The 12,491-nt window shown below is 39.2% G+C and overlaps 1 protein-coding gene across 5 annotated transcripts in view; it reads right to left on the reverse strand.

The window, feature by feature from the left end:
* Nucleotides 1-12,491, reverse strand: part of TANC1 (tetratricopeptide repeat, ankyrin repeat and coiled-coil containing 1) — a 146,885-nt gene that overhangs the window by 48,730 nt on the left and 85,664 nt on the right. For all 5 annotated transcript variants that reach the window (XM_075180820.1, XM_075180818.1, XM_075180819.1 and 2 more), the window contains 3 exons: nt 12,004-12,134; nt 9,902-10,091; nt 3,691-3,942 (listed from right to left, as the gene is read on the reverse strand). In XM_075180820.1, coding sequence (XP_075036921.1) covers nt 3,691-3,942; nt 9,902-10,091; nt 12,004-12,134 — 573 coding nt within the window. The remainder of the gene's footprint in view (nt 1-3,690; nt 3,943-9,901; nt 10,092-12,003; nt 12,135-12,491) is intronic.

Here is a 12,491-nt window from a genome sequence, read left to right on the forward strand (position 1 = left end):
GTTCGGCATCTTAATAGTCTACACGCATGAACTTAAGGGAAGAAATTAGTAATTCCACGTCTGCCACCGAAAAAGCTTCCCACACAGATACGTATGTAAGCAGGGCAGGTTTGTGAAATGTAATACAATCCTGGGACACTTTTCTGATGGGCGGGTGCCAGGGGCAAGGTGGGGAGTAGCAGCCCCCCTGGGCCGGTCCCATAGTGGGCTACCTTAGGCTGGATCACCTGCATTTTTTCTCATTTAAAGTAGGCTGCTGAATTTAATATTTCCCCCCTGGCCAAAAATTGCCAGCCCTCCCCTGGCAGGTGCATATAGGTGCATAAAAAATATAAAACACAGGACTCAATACCAAACAACAGAAATTACCAGTGGCCCTGTCCTTAATATAATACTTTACTTTCAATATACATTTTACACACATTGCAATTAAACAGCATATAAAAAAGTAAACTGTGACTTGCATTAGTTGCTGGGTCAATAACAAATATATATTATAAAGAGCACAAATACTGTGCTATATAAGTCAGGGGAGGAAGGAATCGATTGGAGCACACTTTTACAATATATGACAAAAGTCATTTGGTGTAAGGTGATCTTAAATCTCCACGTCTTGGTATTGGATAAAACTACAGGATGAGAGGCCTACCTGACCTCTTTGTAGATTCATACCAGTACTAGGTAATGGAATTTTTTTTGCATATGAGCAAAGTTGATCAAGACATCAGAACTCAAGATTCTCCTTAAGACTTCTTCCCAGAAGTTTCTTGTCCTTGACAAAAATCACTGCTCTCATGCTCTAAGCAAATCTCAGGCTGTTCTTTTGTTGTATACAAGAGATTTATTCAAGGAGATCACTCAAAATACAGCAGAAGACATGGCCTGTTGGTGGACATTGGGTCTAACCAAGAAGCTGCTTAGGATGTCCACAAAAACCGTATGCACTGAAGCACGGAGTCAGAAGACAGTAATAGTAGCTGGGTGTTCTCTATCCGGTAACTTCATAACACTTTCAAAAAATGACAGCTATTGTAGCTGTAAAATGTACATTTTATCTAGCAAAATAAGAGTAGTTGTTTGCCATTCTCCAGCCCTGGTTTTATTAACACCAACAATGTGACGCTGGCACATTACAAGTAAACTAGAATGACACAAATTCACACACAGTAGTCCCAGAGCCCTATTTCAGCCATTTAATCCTCTACTCCTACATCTACCGAACACCTCAATCATCTTTCTGTCCTTTATAGAAACTGCCCAGCCATTTAGTAGAAGACTGTTGATGGGATTCTCTGTTGATCATGTCAGCAAGTTAGACAGAGAAAACAGTCAGAGCCAAGCACACACACCTACTCAGTTCTCATCACCCCAGAGACACAGAATCTCTGCGATGCTGGTTCATCCAGGAGGAATGTGGGACAATTAGTACATCCAAAACGTGCACTTCTTGCAACCGCATAACAGTGTTAAAATGAAGAACTGGGCAAGAACACAAACTCCACCACTCAATCACCCCCTCACTCCCTCCTGTCATTAAGTTTCAGCATGCAGCGAGCCTGTAATGTCAATTCCTTGTAAAATAAATAACGTATATCAGCCAGAGGAGACATTAACTATTGTCGTGGTTAAGTGCAGTCAACATCATCCTGAACTAAGATTGAGTACGAGGAGATTCAAAGGCAGACTGGAGGAGATGTGTATGGTATTGTTCACTTATTTTTTAAATTAGGACTGTGATTGCAAAGCCCTGAGGCACTCATTACTGATTATGGTGCAGGTAAAAATATTCCAACTCTGATTAACATGAAATGTTTACAAATATCAAATCTACTTCCATCAATATGCTAGTTATACTACCAGGACCTGGGGTGGTCCTGCCTTCCCATACTGGCACTCTATAGCCCATCACTATTCCTTCAACCCCCTTCCCGCGGCTTCCAAATTTGTGTGTTTATTTACTGCTGTTATTAATAAAGATTTTTTATTTAAAAACAAAAACAAAAAAACAAAAACTAAAAAAAAAAAACTAAAAAAAAAAAAAAAAAAAAAAGACTTTTGGGGATTTTAGCCTGAACTATTTTTTTTTCAAATTTTTGTTTTTCTTTTAAAGTTAGACATTTTTATCATATCCCAACTACAATTTGTGTACAAGAAAACTTAATATTTGTAGTACATCAAACATCATTTATTTCTGGACTTTACATACAACATACTTCAATACTTTTTAAATCTGTACTCTGGGAGATCGGAGTAGAGATCATGTGACAGAGGGTAGGAGGGGGGGTAGGAGGGGGCGTGACAACGTAATTACGTCACTATAGCCCTTCCCCTACCATAAAATGCAGAAATTCAAGGTATTGAATAGCGGGGGTGGGTCTTAATTAGGTGATTAAGCCCCACCCCCTGTTATTCAATGCCGTGAATTTCGGCATTTTACAGGGTTCGGGAGGTTTTCCTACTCTTCCAGGAGAACTCCCCAAAATTCGGGAGTCTCCCGAAAATCCTGGGAGAGTAGGACATACAAGTATTACCAGATTTCCTTTATTTATATATTATAAACTTTATTATCTTTGAGGAAAGCCTCAATTATAAATGGGCTGTATTACATTTTGACACCACATAATAATCACTCAGAAAATTACATTATTTCCTTTACCTCCATATTGATTTGAACTGATGTATTTACATTATGTCCACTACAGACAGATCGCTATTGGGAGCTATCCCATTAAAGTGTATTCTCCTCACCCATACATATATTGTTTCATCCACAAAATGGCTGCTTCATTGGCTTGAAGGCAGCAGGCCACTTTAAACATATACAGATATTGGAAGCAGCCATTTTAAAGGGTCTCATTAATTCGCCACCCAAGATAATGATCATGGCTCAGTGATGTCACCAGTTCCTAGTGAATGGATAGGATGTCATGAATATTTGTTCCATCCTCAAAATGGCTGCCTCGTTGGCGTGTAGGCAACAGGTCACTTTAAATATATACAGATATTATACAGTACAGTTTTATAAGTAAAATAAAGCCTTATTGATTGTTTCTTATGAGGACGTGCAGAGGTTTCAGAGTAAAGATTATCTTTCTTTATGATAATCCTGACTTCAAAAGAGGAAGAAGAATGTTTACAGAAACATTAACAAGATGTATTTCTGCTTCTTTAAGTAATTAGAGACAGCAACACCACCCCATTATTTTAACATCAGTTAATTTAGATATATAGGAATATGTATTTAAAAGGGCTGACTGAGGTTTTTAGAAGACTAAAAAATAATAATAAATTTTCTACAAATAAGTAGATGAATGAAGCAGACTAAACCAATTTCGGCATTTACAGAATAATATTACAGCAATCTGGGAATAACAGACTGTGTAACATCTTTAAAAATTTGACCAGATTACAAATTCAGAACTTCTGCAAGAACACTGATAACACGAACCACCACAATATATATCTATACATCTCCACAAACAAACCGGCTGTCAAACATTCTAGGAAATTTGGTTTAACAGCCGCTAAGTTGATCTCCGTAACCACCAACAGATGAATAAACTAAAAAAAAAACAAAAAAAAACAGGCATCACAAAGTATTAGCAAAATTAAAAAAGACATCGTCCTATTTGTGGATTACTAGCCAAAATTCTCTGCAACCCAATCCCATCCACCGATTCTTTGTTTTACCTGCCACGGAGTTGGGTCGTTGCATCACTAACGAACTGGAGCTCTGCAGGTAGGAGACCGGTCCTTCCCCAGTAGAGGAGTCCGTTTTGGGCAAATTCTCTGGCAAGGCGTCTTCTTCCACTACCGGTGAGCAATTATCAGCCCTCCGCTCGTGAATCACTTGATGCCCGACGATCCTCTGACCTCCGTCCTTGCTCCATTCCAGGCTAGAACCGCTGCGGTCATCGTTCTCTGACGAACTTGTGATCGTTGCTAAAAAATGGGACACAGACACAAATGTTTGTGGAGGACAAAATACTTTTCTTTAAAGGATAGTGGTGATTAAAAATAAAACCGACAGGCGTATTTAGCTAATCCACCATAGGCAAAACATATCAGGCGTCCTGTATCTGTTCAAACTCACACCATCCAAAGTTTCAGCCTAAGAAGATCTGCAGCAAAACTGGGTGCAGACTGACTTTCGTTCCGGGTTGCAATGTGATTTGTTACCTGTAATCATGGACTGATTAAAATTGTTATGGAGAGATTTAAGTACTACTAAACAGGCACTCTTTCCAGAAACTTAATCATGTCTCACTCCTCCACAGCGATACAAAACGGCTTCACATCACAGGAATGTAAATAAATAAAATTAAGGCTGCGGCTTTTTACACGTACATGCACGATACAAGTGGGACTGTCGGTGCAGCCTTTAGGGTAAAGCAATACATTTACAATATAGATGATGTGTTTACACCCATATGACTCGCACAGCCTCACAATTCTCTCTGATCTGCTGGGAGCAAATCATATTCTCTTTTCAACGCTTGTGCTGTAAGTACCTATTGTGAAACAAGACCGCTGAGTTTATGTGGATATTCTCATTGGATGTACATTACAACATAAATACACACGCACAATATAGAATTACTTCTTGATGTACAAAACTAAAGGAACTTATTAACTTTTGAAAGAAATATCTCCCTGGTGTTTTAATAATTTGTCTACAAAACAGTTCACATTTTTATTGTCAATTTAACCACTGGGTGGCGCTGTATTATTGTCAGAGTGATCGCTAATTTTAAAGGAAAATTACCAAATATACACTTTAATCTGCCATGTAAATATGAATAAGGGAATTAAGGAATGAATATAGTTATGCAATATCTTGTAATTGACTATAATTAACATTAATTTCAATAGGTAATGTTGCAGTTTTATTTTTGTACATATTATGTTAACACTTTGATGATGCTGTATGAGGTGTTCTATAATTTTATAATTAGAACCACTGTTATGGTAAGTATAGGTATAAAGCCCAGAATAGTCTTATGACAATGACTAAAGATGGGTGCACACTACAGAAACTTACGGCAGATGCGATTTTTACCAACAACTGAAAGCCTTGATGACCATGCAGATTTATGTGTACACACTATACACAATTTACCGTCAGATCTGTGCTCTTCATCTCTCATAACCATCTGCTGAAAAGATCGTGACTCTGTACACTCTATAGAGATCTGCCTACACTGCTGGTCGTGAGTGACTACACACTTCCACATTTGACCGAAATTGTTCCATTGTTGATTGACTTTTAAGTTTATCTAATCAAATCGATACAATGATTGTGGGAGCGTACATACTAATGCGATATATGAACAAGTGAGATCGGCATGATAATTGGATGAAAAAACTGCAGTGTGTACCCGGCTCAAGGCTTGGACTGATTGTACTGCAGATAATTTATAAGACGCTTAGCCTAAAGAGGAGACCTCACTCTCAAACATTCTGTTGTCTGTCTCGTTTACTGGTTCCACTATAAAAAGCCTGTTGTCAGGTCACCTACTGTGATGGACCCATATTGAGCAACGTATAGCCAACAAAGTGAATCTTGGGTTAATATATGTAAAGTATGATAAAGTCACTATTTTAGTCGCAGACACTGATAGCAGATGGTTAGACTCTAGCAAACAACGCGTTTTACTTATTTATTAAAATTGCCTAATCTAGGCATGCACAGTCGCCAACTGTTCTAATTTCCAGAGACTATACCATGTTTTAAATTAAAGATATCATCATGGAAACATCCCTATATTCAATATTAACTACACAATATAATTCATCTTTTTCTGCAGGCTGAATGCAATTCTTACCGCCTGCCCCCCATTCTCTGGGCTGTCTGCATTTTTGTAAATAGTTTTCCATAATTATTAATGTAAACAAAATTGAAAAACTCAAATTCAGTACACATGACATGAGAAGACGCATGACACTTTTGGCAACAAAATGCCCCGAAAAGCAGTTTTAAAAAGTTGTCAACTATAGGTAGAAGTACAAATGTCGGTCCCTTAATACGCCACTGATCCTACCTTTGCCAAACTTGCAATATTCTATTACCACTATATTGCTGGTTAGCAGAAATTCACCATGCACTGTTCCCATGAGAGTTAGGCCAACACTCTACTTGCACTCGTGAATCCGCTCTGTGCGCCCTCTGATAATTACGCACCTGCCTATTTTTCAATGCAGCTAATAATCCATCATTGGTATAAAAAGAGACATCTTAGAAAAATCTAACAGCAGTATATGTGCGGACTTTGGACACAGGAAATTCCAGAGGCATTCCAAAAACCTTGGGAGTTATAAAATCGTTATTTAAGTTTATATTTTCCTCTAATCCTTTGTATATCGATGCAAAAAACAGTAAGCGTATTTCAAGATTACAAAATAAACGGGTCTTGAGAATGCAGCCCTCAAACACTGTAAATTACACATCACAACTGCTGCGATCTCTCAGTCTTTTACCATCACATACACAGCGTATTTTACGATCATAAAATATTGCTCATATGAGCCAAATCCCTAAACGTAATCTTCAGTTTAGTCAGTCTGGGCAGATAATCCTCAGCGTTCTATTTCCTCGGTCTGTCCAGAAAACGGATTTTATTCGCATACAATCTGGCTCAGTCTTTTCATCTCTACATAGATTTACATTGAGAAAAATCAATCTTAAAAGGGCAGCCAGGTACCAGAGAAAGGAACGTGCACTCAGAAAGGGTCAGACCAATTTAAATGACCTGTACTACAGACCAGGGGCTGAAAATAAAAAACAAACAAAAATAAAACATCTTTGTTTCGTGGGCCATACATTTATCTTAAGGAACGCTCGCAGCCATTCTCCCAGAGGTCCCCCAGAGCAGTTATTTACTTTTGTAAGATTTTTTTAATATGTATTCTACAAGTGATAATTAAAGAGAAGGGTAAAAGTGCCAGAAGTGATAATTAGCTTTACAAATTAAATTGAAATGTGTTAATCTCTGATCTCTTTTAGATTGCACTGCTTACTTCTGAGCTAGCTCCTGTAATCTTCCATAAAACAGAAGCATAGAGTTCTGATGACAAACATGACATTACTACCTGGAGATATAGGAGAATGACATTCAAACATAAATGGCAAACAACCATCTAAGGGTATGTGGGCCCAATACAGCAGTATGCACGCCCATGCTCAAGTTCCTGACAGCGACCAACAGTATAGCATCTCTGCTATGCAGTTCTAGGTATATGCTCCTGTGCTGGATGTTTCTGGGCGCGATGCCCACTATGACATATGGATGGTGAAGTCCTCTTGGCGGAGAGAGAGCTTTGTTTCTTCAATATAATGTAGTTTTTATTGGCCTTTTTGCCACACAAAACCTTAACAAATATGTGGCATTTGTTGGATTTTGACAAAATGCATCATAACAAAAACAAACTGTAGTCCTGTAATTTGTGTTACTGCAGGTGCTAGGTGGCTTAGTGGTTAGCACTTCTGCCTCACAGCGCTGGGGTCATGAGTTCAATTCCCGACCATGGCCTTATCTGTGTGGAGTTTGTATGTTCTCCCCGTGTTCGCGTGAGTTTCCTCCCACACTCCAAAAACATACTGGTAGGTTAATTGGCTGCTATCAAAAAATTGACCCTAGTCTCTTTCTCTCTGTATGTGTATTAGGGAATTTACACTGTAAGCTCCAATGGGACAGGGTTCAGCGCTGCAGAATCAGTGGCGCTATATATATAAATAAATGGTGATGATGATGAAGGGAAAATAAGCATCGACAGTCCAGTGAAACCAGGATATACTAAAGGCCTTTTACTCATGGGCCTTTTTGGAAACTTAAATCATCATCACCATTTATTTATATAGCGCCACTGATTCCGCAGCGCTGTACAGAGAACTCATTCACATCAGTCCCTGCCTCATTGGAGCTTACAGTCTAAATTCCCTAACATACATACACACACAGACAGAGAGAGAGACTAGGATCAATTTTGATAGCAGCCAATTAACCTACTAGTATGTTTTTGGAGTGTGGGATTTAAATGAAACTTAAAAAGGAAACTAAGGGGGTAAATTTATGAAACCTTCTAAACAGGAAAAGTGGAGATGCTGCCCATAGCAACCAATCAGATTCTAGCTGACATCCTCTAGTACATTCTGGACAAATGATAGCTATAATCTGATTGGCTGCTATGGGCAACACCTCCACTTTTCCTGTTTAGAAGGTTTGACACATCCACCCCTAGATTTTTTTTTTCTTTTGCTAAAGGTTCTTCACTAGTGACAAACACCAAAAGTGTCCCTTACTGATAAAGCCGGTAGACAAAAGTGATGCTAAAGAGAACAGCACACAGGACACTGTTCAAATGGGGATCTACAGTTTCACTGGATACATACATACATACATATACTCTGAAGGTTGATATCTAGAAATATTGTTCCATAATTCAGCTTTCACCACAGAAGATGTTTAGAGAAACAGACGGTCACTGGAGAGGTTTTCCAGTGGGGGCAACTATTTCATGGGCTGAACATGATACGGACAGCTGAAAGTCTATTAGATGATTCCTGGAGTAAATTCTCATATCTGCTGCTGAAATGTAATTATGTAGAATTGCTGGACTGTCATTATGGAATAATAAAAACCCATAAAAGTGATATTCCAGACCATCTATACACAACACCAGGAACCTATCCTCCAGCTCTCTGCTAATGTTTAAAACCATCAACACCCCCATTATCTTGAGCTCAGTCCTCAGGACACATTTGAAGAACAAATTGCGGTGAAAGATGAGCATTATGTCATAACCATTAAGATGAGTGTAATAGCAATTAACACCTTGGTCCTGTACTGGACTAAAAGCAGTGAAAAGCTATTTACAGTTGTCTGCTGGCACATTATTATTTCTGCATCATGAATTCAAGCAACATGAAGAGACGTTACCATAGGAAAGTAGACCTACACCCCAGGAGACTAATGTCCTCCAGGAATTATGTGATTGTACACAGTCAGTAACATACACAAATTGTATGCCCACATGTTATACTCTTCAAGCAGAAATCCCATGTACATGCGAGTTTTTCTTTGTTTTAACACATAAATCACTTTAGCAGGCTAGAAGATTCACGGTATAATTTTTTTCCTTCAGGCTGCTATTAATCACTTATGATTCTGGACTACCTTGGCAACCACAGTCACATGGCATATGATGTAGCGAGCACGAGCAAAGAGGCTTGGAATGCCCCTCTGAGCTCTGCCCGCACAGACATCCTCCTTATTCCTCCCTCTACCATCACATAACATACTGAGGATCTAGGAGTGTGTGTGTCTGTGTAGCAAACTGACTGTGTGTGTCTGGCAGACATTTTTAAAAGGTACATGCTTTTACAAAGTACTTAACTTAATATTTAAGAAAGAAAAAAAAAATACCTCAACTTATGTAATGAACAAAAATAAAGGAGTATTGGATGATGGCCCTCACCAGACCACCAGCACGGCAGCAATCCTGGTAACTAGCGTTTTGCCATCTCTATGCGTAATTGATAGTCAATACTCATTACTTCAAGTTCATGACAAAGTAATGATAACCGAGAATGAGGTTATTTACTAACAAAGTACAAGGATATAAATGTGCCACCTACTTTTTCAGCTCCCAAATGACTCTTAATAAAAGCACATATCCCATTGATTGCTTTTTGTTACACATATGTTCACTAATTTTACTTTAAAAAAAAATATGTTTAGCCTAAAACCATATGTACTATATAAAAAAATTACAACAGCAAAAAAAAAAACAACTCAACAATGAACCAATGCTAATTATGGAAATGTGAATCGATGTCGCACTATAACATACAAACCCACCAAGTACAGCAGTCATGTGACAGAGGACACCTGGGCCAACTTACCTATGATACCGCTGTCTTTACTCTCCAGGGTGGAGCTGGGACTGCTGATAGTCCCACTGGGACTGGTTCTGTTAGCGGCCGTTCTACTGATGCAGCTGTTGAGTGTGGAACAAGGGCTAGCAGTGCTCGGGGAGGTCGTGCTATTCGTCAGGGTAGAGCAGGGACTTATCCCGTGACTTGTCACTGTACACTGCAGGAAATCAACAATTAATTACCATGGCGCACAGGGTCTAGTAACAAAGATGTATATGCCACAGTTTCACGTGTCAGTGCATTATTAACAAGTTCTGCATTGTTCAAGATTATTCCTAATTGCATTCTGGTATTCACTAATTTACATCGCAAAACAGTCACACCTAAATATATAAAACATTTTAGAAAGTGGAGATGTGTAAGCAAAGTAAAATCTGTATTAAAGCAAACCTCGAACCTTAGCAGGAGGTGCTGTTGCTATCGCCTACTATGATAAATTGACATCCTTGGAAAAGATCTATTTGCATAATTCATTCAACGCAGGTCTGAGGGTTTATCGGAGGCAAGGACCTACTTATGTAAAGAGTTGATCCTTTGCCAATGAAGGTTATATTTTCTACAGCTATATACTGTAGGGCACAAAACTCTGGGGTTTATGTAATAAAATAGTGGAATGTGTGTAGTTATTTTAGATATCAGTGAACTCGCACTGAGATTTCATGCAAATGGAATTTTGAGGAGGAATAGACCGTTTCACAGCAGTGCAAATCTCTGGCAGGACAGTCCCATCTACTAAGTTAGCGCTACAGTCTCATATAAGCTATTTGTCTGCGACGGTTAACCCTCCCTAGTAGTTCAGTAGCGCCGTCATTTATCTTACAAATATCTCCCATCTCTGAATGCATTTTAGATTACATTATAAATGTCTCACAGATGTATCATATTTTCTTGCTTGTAAGTGAACTATTTGTACAACATCCAGACTTCCGATATGTTTTCCCAGGACACTCTGAATTTAACTACTGGAATCTATAACAGAAATGGCTTTTATCCTCTAGAATACAGACTTCTGCTGCACTTGCACTAGTTGTGTAAATGGGATCCTATAACAATTATTGTATTTGACAGTCAGAATGAAGCAATGGGCTTTTATGGGCAGCTGAGCTGGACCGAATATGTGGATTGATTGGCACACAACAGACTTCACCGTATTTTGTAGTTTGTCCACTAACCATTTATTGGGAAACCAGGGTAACCGGTCCTGTAGATTCAAATCTCCTCCTTTTACTTATGAATTGATGGTCTGATACATCGTGTTTGTACTGTACTTCTAGAGGCTGTAAAACCCTGTTTTCTGGGCAGCACATGGCAAGGCCGGTTGGTAAGAGTGGCATAGGGTTTTTTCCCCAAGTCAGTCTCTCCTCGCCAATCAGGGCTTGCCAGTCCAGAAAAATTTACCCTGATGCCCCAGCAGATGATTTGACTGGACTATTTGGTACAATACCTGCAGTCATACCCATATGCCCACTCCCAGCACTAGGGTTGGTGGGTAGCACTGCCCATTCACCAAAGTATCAGGAGATCCAATGGTATTTGGGGTGTGCAACAAATGAGCGCAAAAGAAATTTAACCAATAACAAAATTCACAATATTGGCTTTTAATAGTTCAATGTGCATTAAATGGATTGAAGAGAATAATCAGAATGGGCTCCATCAATTTGGTGCTATTTATAAAACATTATTACATGCAGCAAACACACTATTAGAGACTCTAGACAAATTTTATGGGATGTAGTTGTAAGAATGCTGCACACACAGTGAGAACAAGCAGCAATTTGCCCATTTTAAACCAAATGAACCCAGATATGGCAGAGACATGAGAGACACCAACAACCAATAAAAACCCGGTCAGTTAATCATATGTATGTGCGGTCATCTGCCAACCGCAGTGATTAGGCTACGTGTCACCCTACGTGCAAATCTGTCCGACTTGGCCACAAACCTGTATTTCAATGCTCGGATAACACGAGAGCAGCTTTAGACGCTGCCTATGGTGCCATTAGCCCTAAAGGGCCCCTGATGTGTCAAGGAGATGTCCTATAAACTATCCACCACTGTGCTTTGCTTACCATAGTTTCATTCTTCTCATCCATAGATACTCGAGCAGAATTGGGAATTCCTTCGCCCAGCAAGAATCCAAGCCTTGTCATCAGCTCTTGAGCAGCAGGAGAACAGGCTACGTTTTTATCCAGCGCTGCTTCTAGATGGAGATCATAAAACAGAAATCATCAACTTGGAGACCTACCCGACTGAGGGATTCAATATGTGCTTAAGCAGATTATTTTGCACAGAATTAAAACCCAAATGAAATGATCATTACAGGCAGTGAATGTGGTAGTTGTATCTGACTTGCGGAGTTTGTGGCTACACTGATTTTAGTGGAAACTGATATTGGCTATATATGGCCTGACATGGTCAATACTTAGAGGATTGACCTCCAAGGAACACAACGGGTTAAAAAGAACCAGTGGAGTTTCATCTAGATAAGTTGCAGCCGACCTGTTGGGAGATAGCATGAGGTCCGAGGTTCGTTCAGGAACTGGGGCAGCCTCATTGT

The sequence above is a fragment of the Mixophyes fleayi genome, chromosome 7, assembly GCF_038048845.1.
Source record: "Mixophyes fleayi isolate aMixFle1 chromosome 7, aMixFle1.hap1, whole genome shotgun sequence".
Taxonomy (NCBI): Eukaryota; Metazoa; Chordata; class Amphibia; order Anura; family Limnodynastidae; genus Mixophyes; species Mixophyes fleayi.